Source organism: Denticeps clupeoides, unplaced genomic scaffold (assembly GCF_900700375.1).
Source record: "Denticeps clupeoides unplaced genomic scaffold, fDenClu1.1, whole genome shotgun sequence".
Taxonomy (NCBI): Eukaryota; Metazoa; Chordata; class Actinopteri; order Clupeiformes; family Denticipitidae; genus Denticeps; species Denticeps clupeoides.
In genome coordinates, this window is record NW_021629982.1 from 346,457 (window position 1) to 366,528 (window position 20,072).

Genomic DNA, 20,072 nt, shown 5'->3' on the forward strand with positions numbered 1-20,072 from the left:
TGAAGTGGGCAAGGTTTCAGGGTATATGTGTAACACACATGGAACATCTGTTTTGTATTTTGCCTGTACCTACTTTTTATGGCGCAAAGTTACATAAACAACTGTGCACGTTCCATCGGAATGACTTCCTGTAAGGTATCATGAACTAGTTTAGTTTGATGATAATCACGCAGATTTAAAATTGTGTCTGTGTGTTTCTGATTCTTATGCATTTGGCCTGACCTCCAGCATGAAAAGGCACACTTGTGCAGAAACACCCCTCATCTGAAATGATGACCAGGAATGTGAGCGCATTCCTTCAGGCCACGGGTGAAGTCATTGCTTTTTTTTTTTTCTTCCTTTCCTTTCTTCTGAGGATTGGTGTTACTGATCTGTAGCATTCAAAATGCACCCAAGTAAAGGGCGGGCAGAGGCCCGCATCGTGATTGGCCGCGCGTTCCGCATGGCGGATACGATTGGTCGGTTGAGTTGAAGTGGGCGTTCCCCCGCCTCGCTGCGTATATAGGTGAATGACGCTGTAATCAGAAGGGTCTCACGGAGGTGAAGTGAAGTGAAGTGAAGTGAAGTGAAGTGAAGTGAAGTGAAGTGAAGGTACGTTTTTTGTCTTTTTTTTACGTACTCCTACTGCTCATTTTCGCTGAGTTGTTGTAGTGAAATTCTGCATCAGAACCTGTATTTACCTGACGAATCCAAAAATATCCGCACTATATCCTGCCATATAAACGAGTCGGGGTGGAGGGTGACTTCATCGGTCATCTGTCACCCCTCCCTGTCCCTGAACACCGCGGCAGAGCCTCCAAAGATGTGCTGTGTACACTTAGCAACCAGTTCATTTTGTATTTCCCCACATTTGCTGGTTTTTCTAAAAGTCACATTTTTCAATTGCAAAAAGTCTGTCCATTGTATATTATACCAAAGACAGGTGGCCATGAGAGGAATTGTCTGTAGGTGTGTGTGTGCATCCTCCGGTAGGCTGGCTGTCCACCCTGTGCCCAGTGTCCCAGGATTATGGTTCTGAATCCTGAGGGAGCATTTTTCTTGGTGGAAAAGTTCTGATCCCAGTGTGATTCCTAATGATGATGTGACTGTACTGACAATTCAGTAATACTGATGTTGTCCACCATGATAGATCTTTTTACAAGCAGAAATTTAGACAAAGTTTTCCACCCTGATGCTGTTCTCATACTTTGAATTCCAATTTTCCAATATTAGTCTATTTCCGTCAATTCATATTCTGTTGAGTATAAAAATGAACTGAAATTCCTGAGGTATTCTGAACTGTATCTGAAGAAGTGTGCCAATGGAACACATTTTATTAAACATAAGCAGAATATTAATAATACTGTCTTATAATATAGCATGTAATAATATTGTCTGTAAATGAAGCTGACTTATTACATTAAAGGGGCTTCTGAAACACAAGCCCCGAGACTAAATGTACTGCAGACTACCTGTCTCCCCAACTCCTCTCGGTTTGTCACATTCCCCTCAAAAATCAACATTCCTTTGTTTGCTCGCTTTTATATTTGTACCGTTGCCACAGAAACTGATTTTGTTCATAGTGAGGTTATTCGCATAGTATTTGCAGTATGCATCAGGAATTCTCTGAACACCAGATCATGGAGTGTCCTGTCTCCTGTCACGGTGACCCCGCGGTCTCTTATCCTACTGGCATTCAGTTCCCTGCCATCTGTCCTAGTAAAGGTCATGTGTCACCTCATTCTCACATCCACACACACTCACCCTCACAGACACACGGCGAAGGTTAATACACATCTGGTATGAATGTAGATCTATGATCTTTGTAGACCTGAACATTTGACAGGGTCTTAGTAACTATACAGTATCACATTATATTGCACACTATGTTGCACTGTGCATTTATGGTAGTGGAAGTTAGGGTAATTTTTTTTTGTTCATTGTTCGTTTTCGATTTTAATGCAGGAAGCACATACACACAATTTGTAATGTTGATGTCCTGAGTGAACATGGGTGACATTTGACAGGGATTATGTAGGCTTTAGCAGCATGGTCACCTCTGTGCTTTCCTTTTGTTTTGTCACCTGTTTTTTTTACTCCTGACTCTATAGTCATGCTTTCAACAGGCAGCTTAAGTGCCACTCTTTCTGAAAAGGGGCTCTCTAGAGTTGACTTCACTTGAGTGTTGTTTCTGGCCACTCAACCAACTCCAGGAATGAGGAGCTTTGGAGAGGGTTTCCTGTCTGCCTTTAAGTTTTTATTTATAGTGAACTGTTCATATATGTTCCCCCACTCCCCATGTAAAGCTTAATGAATTAGTGATCCTGGAAAGTTGGTCTACTTTCTTTCTATTCTTCCTTCTTTCTTGCTTTTTTAACTAGTGGGGAAGGTCTGGCTGAGATCCCAAGTGACCTCTGACCTACCACAGCAAGGGCTCTCTAAGGCACCATTCATAATTTTTTATTTGCAAACTTAGTCCAGCGACGTGGCAATCTAGTGCTGTGAGTGAGGGCCTGGTTTCACATGTGCATGATGTGTACAGTTGGTGTGTTTGTGATATGTCCAAAATGTTGGCACAACATAATTTTCATTAAAAAGAACCCAAAATGCCTAATTATTGTTTAAATAAAAGATTTTAAATAATGTTTCAGATCTGTCGGATCTTGATTAGATCAAAAGGTCATGGATCGGCAGCACCTACCCAATGGCGCAACCCATTTGTCTGGCTGGAGCAGCCATTGGGGAACAGTCATTATATTGTCTGAAGCTTTATCTGGAAGACAGTGGATGTACGTAACAGTTGCAGAACTGAGAAAGCAAATTCCAGAATAAACTAGCAGGGTGTACTTCAGATGTTCATTTGCTCACTTGGTTCATTTGAGTTTGGCTCTGGGTAAAGTTGAGCAGCGTAATTTCTTAATCATCTATGTGTAGGTAAGTACATTTCATGGATAAGCAAATAGAAAAGTTGGTCCCACTCAGACCCAGTCTTTGTGTTTGTATACAGTACAGGCCAAAAGTCTGGACACCATCTCATTCAATGTGTTTTCTTTATTTTCATGACCATTTACGTTGGTAGATTCTCACTGAAGGCAACAAAACTATGAATGAACACATGCGGAGTTATGAACTTAACAAAAAGTGGAGACCTGACCTCCACAGTCACCGGACCTGAACCCAATCCAGATGGTTTGGGGTGAGCTGGACCAACAAGTGCTAAACACCTCTGGGAACTCCTTCAAGACTGTTGGAGAAGCATGTCAGGTGACGACCTCTTGAAGCTCATGGAGAGAATGCCAAGAGTGTGCAAAGCAGTAATCAGAGCAAAGAAACTAGAATATAAAACATGTTTTCACTTATTTCACCTTTTTTTGTTAAGTACAGAACTCCACATGTGTTCATTCATAGTTTTGTTGCCTTCAGTGAGAATCTACCAATGTAAATGGTCATGAAAATAAAGAAAACACGTTGAATGAGAAGGTGTGGCCAAACTATATATATATATATATAATGAATTTCAAAGAGGGAACGTGTTTTACCAGCGCAACACAATGGACAAAATTGTTCATTACATGTTGCTCATTTTTATAGAACAGTATGGTCTTTTTTTAGCTGTTCTATGGTGGCTCAAATTCTCCATCTATTTCTCTGTGTCTCCCTTTTTCCCTGCAGATGTCACTGGAGCAGCCAGTGAAGGGAGGGGGTGCACCCTGTCTGACTTGTAAAGGGATCTGCACTGGGTTCCAGCCACATTCTTGGCGGTAATTTTCAGTCCTTTCCCATTTTCCCTTGATGGTTGCAGAATGTTGCCACAGCCACACACCACCAGCTATTATGACTTTCTGTTTGCTTTTTCAAGTGCCTCAAATGTTCCCAGTTTCGTGTTGGAAAACCATTCATTCCTAATCCTGCCATCTGTATTGTAGAATTTACTAATTTTAGGACCTTCTAAGCAGCAAACTATTCCACACTATTGCCTTTTTCAAAGCACTATACTACACATTGCACAAATGCGCCAAAACACACACCAAACTTATCTCATAGATATTTACCTTCCATGAATTGGTTCACATAACCAAGGATAACTGAGTGAGTTCCTAAATAACTATTCTCAACAAGCAGTTTTCCTCATAATACCAAAAGCACTGAGCTCAAGATCCGTTCTCATCCCTTTCTTTGTTTTCTTCAGTTTCTGCCCTCAAAATACAATTGGTTTATGGTGCCATCAACAGGCTTCATATGACACAATCATGTCCGCTACCAAACCAAATATACCAGTGGATTATCACTGCTTTTATTAATGATTTCTGATTTGATAACTATGGAGTCTTACATTACTTGAACAAATCCTAAAGGTCCCCTATTATGAAAATTTTATTTTGTGAGATTATTTAACATTAATACGAGTTCCCCTAGCCTGTCTATGGTCCTGTAGTGGCTAGAAATGGTGATATGTGTAAAGAGTGCTTTGGCCATTCGGCTTCACCGTTTAGAGAGCGGTAGCTCATCCGGTCTGATATGGAATTTGTCCCCTTATGTTGTCATAAGAGGAAAGGTTACCTCCCATTTGTCATGCTTTGTCCGCCCAGAGAATTTCCCACCCCTCTGCGGGAAACATTGTGGGACTGGATAAAAGTGGCTGTAATGCACCACAGCTTAATTTGAAAGTGAAAGTGAAGTGATTGTCATTGTTAAACACTGCAACGCAGCACACGGTGCACACAACTAAATGTGTCCTCTGCTTTTAACCATCACCATTAGTGATCAGTGGGCAGCCATGACAGCCGCCCGGGGAGCAGTGTGTGGTGATGGTGCTTTGTTCAGTGGCACCTCAGTGGTACCTTGGCATATTGGGATTCTGTCACACGGTGAGTTCTGTGACGCATTTGCAGACATGCTAGGAGCTGGGGAGGAGGATCGGGGGTGTTTGGTCTGTGGGGGAGAGACTGGTGGGGAATGGGGACGTGGAGGAAGCAGTGGACACGCTGCAGTGCGGCGGGAAGTGAAGTCGGGATCTGTGGGGGTTACCGGGGCAGAAGAGAATAGGAAGACGGCGGGTTTCAGGGTTGTCCAGGAACGTGGGCAGGACGGGAGGACGTCTTGGGAGGCAGGAAGGCAGGGGAACATGGATTTCATCGTAGGCCGAAGGATCAAGCAATTCTCGGAGTCAGGGGCAGGCGAAGGTCATTATTCATGGGTCGATAGATCTAGGTCATGATTGAAGGGAGCGAGCGTCTCGAATGAGTAGTCTCATACAAAGAGCGTGCAGCGTCTCCTCGGGGTCACACAACTTTTATACTTGACGCTGCATGCTTCCGTTTCCTCTTCCGGGTCGTGGTCTTCCTGGTTGGTCTGGCGCTCTCTGGTGGGCTGGATGCGTGTTGGCCATGACAGATTCGAACCGGCAACCTTCTGATTATGGGGCCTCTTCCTTAACTGCTAGGCCACCACTGACTTCAGATACAGTATTAGGGGATCACTGAGACCTATATAAAAGCCAAAAAAATCATAATAGGGTCCCTGAAATAACTGTATTTTTCAAAAATACACCCCTTTCAAGTAGACAGAGGGGTTCATGAGGGGTTCATGAGGGGTTCATGAGCATTTTGTGGAAATGGTTGTGAAGTTCTCCCCCTTGAACCATCACCTTATAGTGGTGGAGGAATTTCAGAGCCCTAATGATCCTAGGAGTTATTTTGTCTGGGGCACTTGGTTCCCCTGGTTGGGTCTCCCATGACAAATTGGTCTTAGGTAAAGGGTGAGCCAAAGAACGGTTCAGAAGATCTTTGGAAGGACAGCATGACCTGGATGGGAGTGATTGGGAGGAACGGCCTGCCAGATCTGAACTCGAGTGGTGTTTCGTTATTGGACTTCTGTGCAAGTCGCAGTTTGGCCATAACATAAGGATGCCCATCGGTACACTTGGTACCAGGGCAGCCTAGGTTGCAGGTCGATGATTGGCTTTGTAGTCTTATCATCTGACCTGCGACCATATGTTTTGGATACTCAAGTGAGGAGAGGAGCAGAGCTGTCAACTCATCACCACCAGGTGGTGAGTTGGATGAGATGGCAGGGGAAGATGCCACGTAGACCTGGCAGACTCAAACCTGGCAGAAGAACCTGTCAAGATGGTCTTCAATTCCCACCTCCAGCAGAGCTTTGATCACGTGGTGGACATTGAGTCCGAATGGACCTTGTTCCGCTCTGTGATTGTTGAGGTGGCTGTTGCTAGCTGTGGTCGCAAGGTGGCAGGTGCCAGTCATGGCAGTAACCCCCATACCCACTGGTGGACACCAGAGTCAGGCTGAAGAAGGAGGCCTACAGGGCTTGGCTGGTTTGTGGGTCTCCAGGAGCAGCATACAGATACTGGACTCCAGGAGTATGGGGTTGATGGCCTTTTGTTAAGGGCCATTTAGTCCCTGTACCAGAGTAGCGTGAGTTTGGTCCGCATAGTCGGCAGTAAGTTAGACCTGTCCCCGGTGAGGGTTGGACTCTGCCAGGGCTGCCCTTTGTCACCGGTTCTGTTCATAACCTATATGGACAGAATTTCTAGGCACAGCCGTGGTGTGGAGGGTGTCAAGTTTGGTGGCAAGAGAATTTTGTCTCTGCTTTTTGCAGATGATGTGGTCCTCCTAGCTTCATCAGGCTCTGACCTTCAGCTCTTGCTGGGTAGGTTTGCAGCCGAGTGTAAAGCGGCTGGGATGAGGATCAGCACCTCCAAATCAGAGACCATTCTTATCGACAAGAAAAGGGTGACTTGCCAACTCTGGGTCGGGAGAGAGTTCCTGCCTCAAGTGGAGGAGTTCAAGTATCTCAGGGTCAATTTTATGAGTGAGGGAAGAAGAGAGCAGGAGATCGACAGGCAGATTGGGGCAGCGTCTGCAGTGATGTGGACACTGAAGAGGGAGCTGAGCCAGAAAGCAAGGCTCTCGGTTTACCGGTCGATCTCTGTCCCAATCCTCAGCTATGGTCATGAGCTTTGGGTAATGACCGAAAGAACGAGATTGCGGATACAAGTGGCCGAAATGAGTTTCCTCCGTAGGGTGGCCGGGCGCAGCCTTAGAGATAGGGTGAGGAGAGGAGCCAGTTGAGGTGGTTCGGACATCTGGTCAGGATGCCTCCTGGATGCCTCCCTGGGGAGGTGTTTCGGACATGTCCTGCTGGCAGGAGGACCCCGGGTCAACCTAGAACATGCTAGAGAAATTAGTGGTAGTAGCCTATGGGTTAACACACTCGCCTATGAAACAGAAGACCAAGGTTCAAATCCCACTTACTACCATTGTGTCCCTGAGCAAGACACTTAACCCTGAGTGTCTCCAGGGGGGATACTGTCCCTGTAACTACTGATTGTAAGTCGCTCTGCCGAAAATGTAAATGTAAATATCTCCAGGCTGGTCTGGGAATGTCTTTGGGTCCTGCTGGAGGAACTGGTTGAAGTGGCTGGGGAGAGGGCTGTCTGTGATGCTGCCCCCACCAGCCGGACTTGGATAAGCGGAGGAAGATGAAGACGAGGAAGGTTATGAAGTTGACAACAGTGTGCAAAGCAGTCATATTAAAGAGAGGCAATCAATTTGAATCATGAAACATAATTTAATTTCTTCAGCAAAAAAATTGACTGGTGGTGGAACTACATAGTTAGTAAAGTCCAGTGTTGTAGGCAGGTTTGTCACCTGCCCTTAATGCCATCATGATGTGTTGAGCAGCTTCTGTAGCACAAATACTGTGTTGCTCCTAACTGAACAGACAGTGAAAACATTTTTGTACCCTGAATTATATTATGTGATGTAGTAATAACATATATATACTATACTTCATTGGTTCCCTCCTACTTACTCACCAGTGGTTATGATCTTATATGTTAATGTAATGATTTTTTAGATTTCTTTGAAATGTTGAAGTTTGGTAAAAAGGGTACTATAGGGTACTATTACTTATATAATTATAATTTTGATTATTATAAAGTCTTATGATTGACGGTATAAATATGTAGAGGGTCACTTGTGGCAGCCGTGCACACACTCAATAAACACTGCTATTTCAGAGATCTGCATCTGAAGTGTTAAGCGATCAAATTCATTGTTGTCAGTAAATTTTACAATTGGACCCAGATGTAGCACTATAGTAATATCCAAATCACAACAGTGAAAAAAACAGCCAATGATGATAGGGATAGAGACCGCAACAGGATGTGTTGAAGTGATGTCCAAAAAGGAACAATAGACAAAGGACAGAATGTGACAGATGCAGGAACTCAATGAAACATCTCTGGAAAGGCTGAAAATAAAAGGAATATTTTGCAAAGAAATTTGATCAACCAAAGGTGGCCACAATATTACACATGGAGAACTTGCTTTCTTGGGAGAAATGAACACAGGGTGTGCTGAGGAATATGCAGTACAAAAGAACAAGAAGTTAGACACAAGTGCAGTTGTCACAGAAATCCCATGCAGCACAAATTTAGCTGAAACGTTATGGACCAAGATGTCACAGACTGGAGTGCATTGACCTTATTATTAATGTGTACATTTGCTTCATTTACAATGTCTGCCTCTAAATATTTGAATATTTTTAAGTATGCTATTTGAAACATATCACATTTCCTCATTCACTGAACAGTAAGCAACTTGCTCTTCACAGACTCCACTAAATAAAAATTAAAATGTCTAACAGGTATCACACAATATAGGAAACCTGTGATTGTAGCAGAAAAGGCAAAAGTTTATAGCTCATAGTCTTCTGGTCATTTGATTTTAGGGTGCCTAATGAAGGTTTCTTTATGTGCTTTCATTTCATCAGGAAGGCATGCACTGTGTGCTACTGCAGTCAGCAGGACCATGCTTCATGCTCAGACACTGAAGATGATCGTAAGATTGGTCAGTTACTGGCAAACTCACGTTATGCCCACCTGACAGCCAAAGTGAAGGGCGTTGATGGAGTCAGAGTGTACAAACGCAACCGGATGATCATCACCAATCCAGTTGTTTCACGCAAAGACCCTACCTTCAGCACCATCACCTATGACTGGGCCCCTCCAGGCCTGACTCAAAAACTGGTAACACCTTTTAATGAGGATCCTAATAGCACACACACAATTCCAAAATATATAGAACTTTTTTTTAATGCTGGTAATGTCAAAAACAAGATTATCCATAAATATTTATTTAGAGACAGACAAATTGTTTGCAGCTGCTTCAGTGATCCAGTAAGATATTTAATGGTAGTGGCCTAGAGGTTAAAGAGGCGGCCCCATAATCAGAAGGTTGCCGGTTCGAATCCTGACCCGCCAAAGCACAGTCCCCACACACTGCTCCCTGGGCGCCTGTCATGGCTGCCCACTGCTCACCAAGGGTGATGGTTAAATACAGAGGACAAATTTCAGTGTGTGCACCGTGTGCTGTGCTGCTGTGTATCACATGTGACAATCACTTCACTTTCACTTTAAGGATAAACATAGGGGTAACCCTGGTTATATAAATAACTGTAAACAGGAATAAAGGTACAAATGCCTTTTATTTGAAAAGAAAAAAAAAACACTCTTCATCTTATAACTGTTTGTATTTGTGCTCTGGAGCCCTGGCATTATGGTGCTGCCTTTTTAAAATGACCTGTACTTTACCATAAGCGTTTGTTATGGCCTTGGTTTGGTTTGAAGTTAAGGGGCTACCAAAATGGTGTGGGCAACTGGGGTTGCACTATACTGAGTATTTTTCCAGATGTCATTACCATGCATGCATGTTTAGTGATGTGGCTTCATCCGTTATGTCCGTTCAACTTTTCAGAGTAACGAACCGAAATACCAATATATAGTATCTGTATATAAGTGTACAATAATGGATGTTGGAATGATTTGGAAATGATCTCAGGGTTTTGCACTGTACCAGGAATAATCCCCATGACTTTTTCTGAATCACCAGACTGGCAGTCATTGTTCCTAATTTTCACCCTGCTTTTAGCCAAGGGGATTTGGGGGGTGGTGCTGGAGTTGATCCCTCTGTTCTTTACAAATATGCCTCTGGCAGGACTGATCTAAATTGCTTTTATGTGGCACTGGCTGACATCTGATGACTGAGCTGATATTACAGGCTGCCACGGTTTTTACTCTGTGGCAACCTGCAGACTGGCGTCGTTCTGTAATGCCTCACAGACAGCTGGACCACTAAAGAATACTTAAAGGGCCAGGACACAAATGCTTCTGACTGTTACCAGTAAAACAGTCTGAGAAAAATTACATTGTGGTGTGGCTTGAAAAAAACATAACTGATGAGCAGGATTTAATTCAGTAATACATGGCAATACAATAACAATGATTTATTTGTCTGTAGTTAAAGAGTCATGTGTACATTCTCTGGAGAACATACACAGGTAGTACATACAAAGGAACAGATAGTTGGTGGGTGAGATTTCCTACATAAAGGACTCAACAGAGCATGGGTTAGGGGCATAGACACGTGGAGCAGAAAACCACACTGGCATACACGGTAGATTCCTGTGTTTCCTCCCGCTACCGTCTGAATTGTCTGTAGGTGTGAGTGTGTGCATGTGTTTCCTGCCCTGGGACGGTCCCTGCCCTAAACTCAAGGTCCTGGGCTGGGTCCTGGCAGCCATAAGTGTGTGAATGAGAGATACTAGTCCCTGCCTCATTTACTCAAGCACACTTGTCTGCAGTTTATACAGATCACACTGCACATAACTTACTAGCTGTGCCTGTTAAAAAGGAGCCCTTTTGGTCTATGGTTAGTGGGGCGCTTGTGTTGTAAGGGCTTGTCTGAACAGATGACATTGAACACAGATGACATTGATGCTCTCAGAGATTAAGAGGCTTGCTTCGGTTTTCATTTATCAGTTCATACTATCCTGAGGAGGACTTCTCCCTCAGGAGTCCGTCAAAGTGCAGCACCTCTGCTGCGCCCTTTATTGCAGAGAAAAAAAAAGTTCTCTTAAATCTCGACAATTTTTTTGCAGTTGCAATCTCATTCAAGAAATTTCATGCAATTTATGGGCAGAATTGATTATCATTTTGAGCCCCCATAAACAGCCTTCTAATTACAGAGTAGAACTTTGTATTAAGGGATCCGTTTATCATTTAAGTATGTTACAGTAATAGGCAGCAGCTAAATACTAATCAGTTTTAGTAGTTTTGGACTATTTTGGGACGATATATCAGTCAGTTATCTGGCAACACAATAACAGCAACATCTATTAGTGATCACATATGGATCACAGCTATATCAATATGAATGTGCAGATGAATCCTCAGGCAGCATAAACATAAAAAGGGGGTGATGTGACTGAAAAGCCAGCAGTGAAACTGAAAAAACTATCAGCGAAAATTAAAAATCTCAGAGGCGAGAGTGGAAAAAAGCATGATGTAAGCAAAATCACATGTTGTCAAAATTCCAACATCTTATTTTACATTTCAGCATATTTTATTTTTGTCACTTTAGATCATGACCTGTTATTATTAAAATTATACCATTACATTTAAGTCAACATTAGTGCACAGTTCTGTAAAGCCTTGAAATTCAGTGTATTTTTCTAAAATATTTCCAATTCAGTGAAAGAAAGGGTTGTTTCACAATGTAGACTATTTCAACATGAAATAACATTATTACTCCAACATTATTCTTTACAACACGTCCTTTTCAACAATATCAGAATCGTTATTCTGTTCAGAAGAGTGTACACAGATATACAGACTCACAGTATAACATAACTTTCTAAAGATGCCATTACCCTTTTTTCCCTCGGCATAAGAGTAGTTTGAAAGAAGCATGTGTGATAAATACCTGTGTTATGGACAGCAGTTTGTAGGCCAGTCCAATCACATGGTAGGTTAGCACATTGTACTGAGAGAGGACAGTTTGAATTGAATTCCACATCAGCAAGCTCTCCTTGCTATCTTTTATTTTTTCTGAACCTTCATCAGCTGTATACTTAACTCCTTCAAAGTCACTAGCACACTCAACCAGTTGTTGAGCTGTAATGATATCCATTCCAGAAAGTGAGAATGTCTGCTCAACAATGTGAAGAAATTGTCATTGTTAAGTAGAGCAAGCACAGCACACGTTGCACACATCGGAATAAGTCCTCTGCATTCAACCCATCACCCTTATTGAGCAGTGGGCAGTTATGAAAGCTGCCCGGAGAGCAGTGTCTGGGGATGGTGCTTTGCTCAGTGGCACCTCGGTGGCTCAGGATTCGAACCGGCAATCTTCCGATAACCGGTCTGCTTTCTTACTCGCTAGGCCACCACTGCCTCTAGTCCTATTGGGCACAGTTGTCTGTGAGGTTTTTAGATTCAATATTCAAGATTGATTTATTGTGAGTACAACAGTATACACAGTATACCGTGTATTGAAAAAATGTATATTGTATAATGTATATACACACTAAGCTAAACTATACTAACTAAAATACTGTACATTATCTCTATAGGAGAAAAGTAAAACTTTCCTGTACAACATCATGTAGGACGCTTGTAAGTGGATATGTTGGATATTTCAAACAGGACACACAAGACAAGACAAACGTGCAAAATATGCAAAATGTGTTGAGAGGTGCATAATGCTAGAAGAGTGTTGTTGAGTTTATCAGTTTTTTGGTGATGGTGGTGCATTGAGAGTTCTGACTGCTTGGGAGGAAGAAGCTCTTGCTGTGTCTGGCCGTTACAGTTCTGATGCTGTGGAGCCGTCTGCTAGACAGTATGAGGAAGAATAGGGCATGGCGTGAGTCCTTCATTATGTTCCGAGCTCGACGGATCGACAACAGATGATCTCAACAGCAGATCCATAGATGTGCAATGCAGTCTGTTTCTTCCTGGAGGTGACAACCATCTCTTTGGTCTTGGTGACATTGAGAGTCAGGTTGTTGCTCCGGCACCAATCCACCAGATGTTTTATGTCCTCTCTGTAAGCAGACTAGTCATCGTCAAGTTGAGTCAAGTGTGGGGGGTGTCAACTGTAGGGTCTGTCAAAGCCCATTGAGACATACTGTATGTGATTTTGGGCTATATAAGAAATAAATGTTGTTGTTGTTGTTGTTGTTGTTGTTGTTGTATGGAAGGACCAGGTTCTTCCGTTGGCCCTGGGATTCAGATTGTTCTGTGGTCCTTTTCTTGAAGGCCTTGTTTTAACAAGGTGGCCCACTTGGGATATCCAAATCCACAGAATTTAAGGGCTTGATCTTCACACAGGTGTCTCTTTTTTGTGAAAGTGAAGTGATTGTCATTGTGATACACAGCACAGCACACAGTGCACACAACGAAATGTGAGCTTTTGACACATCACCCTTCGTGAGCATGACAGGCGCTCGGGGAGCAGTGTGTGGGGAAGGTGCTTTGCTCAGTGGCACCTTGGTGGATCAGGATTCGGCAACCTTCTGATTATGGGTCCGCCTCCTTAATGCTAGGTCACCACTGCCCCCACTGCTTTTTTGTTGTTGAAGTGGAAGAACCTGCTGCTGCATTTGGCTTGGAATTGGGGTCAACCTAAGAATACTGGAAGAGGAAGGCAGCTGGCTTCATTCTTGGTCTTCTGGCTTGGGTTGGTTTAGGGTCTGATTTAGGGGATGTAGCAGACGAAGGTATGGGAAGACGTCCCCGGGGTGGAGAAGGAGGGCAGGGCGACGTCATCGGCCTGCTTTTCTCTTCTTTGATTGTGCGGTGCAGAAGATGCGAGCAGAGCAGAAGATGCTTGAACCAGAAGGAGGGTTGACCGGAACAGTAGCACATTGGGTAAATTCCAGTTCTTGGTTTATTTGTTCGGTCTGGCCATTGGACTTGGGGTCATATCCTGAGGTGAGACTGACCATCACCCAATGTTGGTCTGATAGGAGGACGTCTGGAGTGTCAGACGACCTCCTGAATGACATGGCCGGCCATCTCTGAACACTTGGGCAGACCAGGGAGAGCGACAAATTGTGACACCTTAGAAAATTGGCCCACCAATACCTTGGTTTTACCTTGGGAAGTGTCTAGGCCGGTGATTAAATCAAGTGAAACGTGTGACCAGGGGCAGTGTCCCTGACAAATCAACTGACAAATGTTACTACACATTTAAAACTATGATAGACAAGTTTGGGAAAGAACCCCAGACAAGGTTTCATTAAAGCATCAATCAAGTTAATATTAATAATCTATTAATAACCTCCTCTATGTGTGTTTCCTGTCCCTCTCCAGGCTATTCAGTACATGGAGATGCTTCCAGAGGCAAGACGTCCAGTGTCAGGTACGGAGGGGGCATTGTATCGGCGCAGGCAGCTGATGAGCCAACTCCCAATGCATGATCAGGACCCCTCAAATTGTCACAGACTGTCAGAAGCTGAGCTCAAGGCCATGACTGTGTTTATAAGGATATTTAAGGAGCAAGTCCTGGGTGTTGGGGAGGTGGCCTTGCCTGGAGAGTTTGGGGCAGCTCAGGACAACATGCCTCAGCAAAAGGAGGGGACATCACATCAGGAGCTCCAACAAAACACAAAACCCACTTCTAATGAGAGTCTGAAGACCAGTAGCAAGAATACATATGTGAGTGTGGGTCAGCCATGTAAAACCATTAGAGTATGGTTTTAATGGACTCTTTGAGGCACAGTACTAATGTGTATTCAGAAAAGTGACGTTGGGATTAGACCATTAATTTCTGTCAGTGACCTCCACAATTTCCAGTTCCATGTTTTTAAGATGAAGATAATGATTCAGTGAGTCAGTGGATAATTCCTGTAAAAGTTTACGCAACCACTTCACATATAAAAATGCAAGAATTTTATTTTTTTAAAGGTCAGTATGAGAGAGGCCATTTTAACAGTAAGTGTAGCTGTTGTGATGTCAATTTTGAGCAAAAATGTTTAGATTTAAAGTTAACTAAAGTTGACCAAAAAAAGTCAGTAATGTTGGAGCCTAACAACACTTAGCCTATCAACTTTTCTTGAATTAATAGGGAGTAAACAGTTAGGGTCAGTACCCATTACAATTTAATACATTAGTTTTTAGCAGGTTTTAAAAACACATTTGTTAGTAAATTTATATTTGAAAAACACAAATAATGCAACTCTTTGCTCAGATTACACCCTACTCACAACCTACTATTCCTTGTTGCCATGAAACCTATTAAAACAAATCTGAATTGTGGCAAGCAAACAATGAGGGATACACTATATTGCCAAAAGTATTGGGACACCAATTTAAATGAGTTAAAATCCTTACTACTAATAGTCCACAGTTTACTTTTAGTGGTATTATAATAAAGTAGCAGCAGCTGGAAACATAAACACATGAATAAGTGGGATTGGTGTTAAGGAACCTGACTGGTCTCTTAAAACAAGGCCTTCTCATCCAACATCAATGCCTGACCTGACAAATGTTCTTCTGGAATTCCCATTATCATACTCCAAAACATTTTGGAAAACCCTACCAGAAGAACATTGGATGTTCAACTCCATATGAAAGATTAAGGATTTTGAATATATCATTAAATATTATATTTTTGGTAATATAGTGAAATATCATTATGAAATGTTGACAAGAAATCATTTGGCCACTTATAGTCTTTTTTCTGTCTTGTCTTCAAAAAGTGTCTTAAATTGAGGGTGAACAACAGGAGTAATGATGATGAGCTGTTTATAGTGCTGAGGTGTCATGTGGATAGTCCATTGAGATATATTGTTTGTGATTGTAAGGCTATATAATAAATAAAAGCTTTATTTGTAATGAAGTAATACATTCATTTTCTGTCCTCTCTCAGTTGTGCTCTGGTTGTGGTGAGCTGGTGGTGTTGAACAGTCCTGTGGTGTATGCTGAGAGGGCAGGTTATGAGATGCTATGGCACCCCAGCTGCTTTGCGTGCAATGAGTGTCGGGAGCCATTGGTAGACCTGATCTACTTCTGGAAGAATGGGATACTGCTCTGTGGACGCCACTATGGTCAAAGTGAGCTGCCACGCTGTGCCGGCTGTGATGAGGTTAGAGAGGGGAACTGTCCCCATAAAATATTTCTTGAGATATCTTAAAACGCATTACAGGAAGCTGCATGTCAGACATTCATGACAATCAAATAAACAAATACTTATTTACTGACACATTTAAAATAGCTCTAGCATTTGTGAATGACAAACTAATGGACAATAAATAAATTAAATAAATAATGAGGGGATGGGATAGTAACAGGTGATTGCAATAATATTAACACAAGAACAACAGTGAAGTAAAGTGATTGTCATTGTGATACACAGCAGTACAGCACACAGATTCGAACCGGCAATCTTCTCATTACAGGGCCACTTCCTTAACCTCCAGGCCACCACTGCCCCACACTCCCACCACACTTGTGGCACACAATAAGGCCTTCGGACTGTCAAAACCCTGCTGACAATCATCTGTCCAGCAAAAATCCCAACCTTTCCGCAGCCTTTTGGTTAGGGGCACCACTAACCAAAACTGGCGTACCTCACATTGAGTTTTCGGTGTCACCTTGGCATCTACTGGGCGAACTTGATGTCATCCAGATAGGCATCACAATTTGGCACATTCACTATAACAATGTTCATAATTCTATGAAATGTGGCAATTGGCAACCAAATATTCAGTTTCTATGATACACAGCAGCACAGCACACGGTGCACACAGTGAAATTTGTCCTCTGCATTTAACCCATCACCCTGAGTGAGCAGTGGGCAGCCATGACAGACGTTGCTTTGCTCAGTGGCACCTCAGTGGCACCTTGGCAGATCGGGATTTGAACCGGCAACCTTCTGATTGCGGGGCCGCTTCCTTAACCACTAGGCCACCACTGCCCCCGAACTTTCCCTGCCCGGGAATCAAACCGGGGCCGTGGCGGTGGGAAACCACCAGATTTCTGACTTAATCACACTCTTTAGTCTTGTCATTGTCATTATCCGGTACGCCTGTTGCCTGTTCCCACCTGAATGTCGTGAGACAGGACTGCGGAACATGAAGGAATATCAGAAAACAAACCTGAATAACACTCAATTAAATGTCTCACTTTTTTACTTTGTCAATCTTTTGCAAATTAGTTAAACCTAGTTTTGGAGACGAGCCCCAAACATCGGAACATCGTCGAGAAGGCCTTCCTTCTCGAGGGGATTATAATGGGGACCCCAAATTGAATGACCAATGATGAGATCTGCAGGACTAAAACTGAGCGACTCCTTTGTCGTCTGATGAACCACAAACAAAAGCAGCGGGAGTCCTTCATCTCACTCCTTCTCAGAATCAAATCCGTATGTTTGAAACATGGACTTCAGCATTTGATGGATGATGCGAAGGCATTACTTCTCGAGGGGATTATGATGGGGCTACCGTGACTTCCCCGTCTGGCACCAATGTATTAACAGGCAGTGACTCTTCACACGTATGCTTTCAGTATATTAATATGGCAAACACGGGTCTTGTGTCTCCTATCAGGAGTACAAATTACATTCACCAAGGAGGGATCTAATTGTTGCATAGTATGCAAGACTAGGACACACCTGTGTCCCTTAACATGGTGGCATGACAAACAGTGACCTGTTTGATGGTTTGCCAAAGCAGAAACAAGCTGGGCAAAATCTGTCACGTCCCCATCTAGGGTAGGGACATAGACAGAGTACTGGTGTGACTGCGGGTTGACAAACAAATGGGGAGAAGGAAAAGAATTTCTGACAAACTGCTTTCTGTTTACATGGAGGTGAAATAAGGACCAACACACAGCACACTAGACATAACCAACCACATGCTCCAACTCCTAGGCACCTCCCCAAACTCCCGTTGCACCCGGAACACTGGAATCAGACCCCTTAAAAAGAAAATAGCAGCCAATAACAGCACCGGGGTGGAGCCATTATTTTAGTGGACCCGCCCTCGCACACAAAATGGAGTCACACATCTGGAACAGAGCACAGACGTCCAGAAGTCCTGCTTAATAAAGATTTCAGGTGGTGTTCCAGATCCCAGTGGAGGGACCCCAAGATCTTGTCATTGATTAGAATGAGATTCAGGAGTGGGGGTAACAGCGTTGAGGGCGGCTTTGCTGTTCTTGCCCCCTGGACTATAAGAGAGGATGAAATGAAATTGCTTGAAGAAGATAGCCCATTGGGCCTGATGTTTGACCAGAAAGATGGACAGGATGTTCTGGTGGTCTGTCCCAACTAAGAATGGGCTGCCACAGTCCAGCAGCAGCTCACAGTCCCCTACCCTGTAGCACTGCTGAATGATGTTGAAGTTCCAAAAGAAGAAGCTGCATGGGTCGGTCCGGCTGTGAGGGGTGCTGCAACTATACTGTATCTATACTGTACAGATCGTGTATCCACATTCCAGTACGAAAGCCTTTGTTTCATTATAGGTTCGCCCCTTTTAGGTGCCACCTAAAAAAGCACATTTAAATGCTCCTACTACCCCAAGGAGAACAGGGAAGGATAAAAATGGTCAGACGGATAGGGCCAGCCACCAGTGATGAGCAAATGACCTTGGGTGTAAATGCAGGGTTGATTTTAATGAAACTGACAGCGCATTGATTTTCATTGACGCAATTGGCCAAAGCCAACACCAGTTGACAGGCTGTCTCTTATTAACAAAATTAAAATCAGCATTTCAAAAAGGGACTACATCATGCACAATGACCGATTAAGCTGTGCCTGAAGCTGTGGTCCTGTGAGCCACCAATCTGACTATGACTGACTATGCTGACTCTAAAAAAACATGTCCTCCCATAACACACATAGTACAAATATTTAGATGCACATAGTACCATGTTATAAGCTCTAATGCACAGCTCAGGCTACTCTAAATGTGTGTATGTGTAGATAAATGGAAGTATATTTGCTAAAATAACCTCTTTCTCTTTCCATTACAGTTAATATTCTCTGAACTGTACCACAACGCTGATGGACAGACCTGGCATAAGGAGCACTATTGCTGCTGGTTGTGTGGTCAGAGCCTGAGTATCCAATGCAAATGCAGCCAGCAACCCAGACATGCATGATCATGATCATCTTAACCACATACAGCTACTCAACCTACACTTGGCTTGTCCACTGATTTTTGTTTTCAAAATTAAATGTAATTTTCTTACAATGAATCTCGATCCACCAAGGTGTCACTGAGGTGCCACAAAGCAAAGCACCGTCCCTACACACTGCACCCCGGGCACCTTTCATGGCTGAACACCTTCTCACTAAGGGTGATGCAGGGATAAAAGTAGAGAACACATTTGATTGTGTGCACCTTGAGTTGTGCTGCAGTGTTTCACAATGAATCACTTCACTTTCACTATAGAACTTTACTTTATATCCTGCTGCAAGGTAGCGCCTCCATAGAATGGATGTGTTTTTCAAGATGCTTGACTGGACTGGGATCTGATTGTTCCTCAAACTATTTTTGAACCAAAAAGAACATAAAAGAACAGTATTTCCATTAAGTGGTGTACTTGGTCTGTGACTATGTTTAGGTAGGTGGTACATATAAGTCACATCCATATGAATGCAGGACCACATCCTTCCCAGCAGAAAGTGAAAGTGAAGTGATTGTGATACACTGCAGCACAGCACACAGTGCACACAACAAAATGTGTCTTCTGCTTTTAACCCATCAACCTTGGTGAGAAGTGGGCAACCATGACAGACGCCCAGGGGACGGTGCTTTGCTCAGTGGCACCTTGGCAATTCAGGATTCAAACTGGCAACCTCTGTTTCAGAAGGATTCAAACTGGCAACCCCCCCGTAATCAGAAGAATGCCGGTTCGAATCCCGATCTGCCAAGGTGCCGCTGAGCAAAGCACCGTCCCCACACACTGCTCCCCGGGCACCTGTCATGGCTGCCCACTGCTCACTCAGGGTGATGGTTAAATGCAGAGGAGAAATTTCACTGTGTGCTGTGCTGCTGTGTATCACATGTGACAATCACTACACTTTACACTGACTAAAGCATCACACTTGCACACACTTGCCTTCTACCTGTAGTTCATCCTGGCACCACATCATGTCATCCCTACACAGCCCCATGCACTGTGTGTTCTGACACCCTTCAAGCAGAAGTAGCATGAACGCAATTTTCATTTGAGCTTCAGAAGCTTTTCCATTGGATCAGAAATCACTGGCCAGCTTGCACTG

General features: G+C 43.4%; 1 protein-coding gene across 1 annotated transcript; it reads left to right on the forward strand.

Moving 5' to 3' along the window:
* The first annotated feature begins 533 nt into the window (after nt 1-533).
* Nucleotides 534-19,583, forward strand: lmcd1 (LIM and cysteine-rich domains 1). Its single transcript, XM_028967236.1, has 6 exons — nt 534-591; nt 3,652-3,740; nt 8,776-9,031; nt 14,156-14,500; nt 15,714-15,929; nt 18,818-19,583. Exons 2-6 carry the CDS (start codon nt 3,652-3,654, stop codon nt 18,944-18,946), a joined length of 1,035 nt encoding a protein of 344 aa, XP_028823069.1. The 5' UTR covers nt 534-591; the 3' UTR covers nt 18,947-19,583.
* The last annotated feature ends 489 nt before the right edge of the window (nt 19,584-20,072 follow it).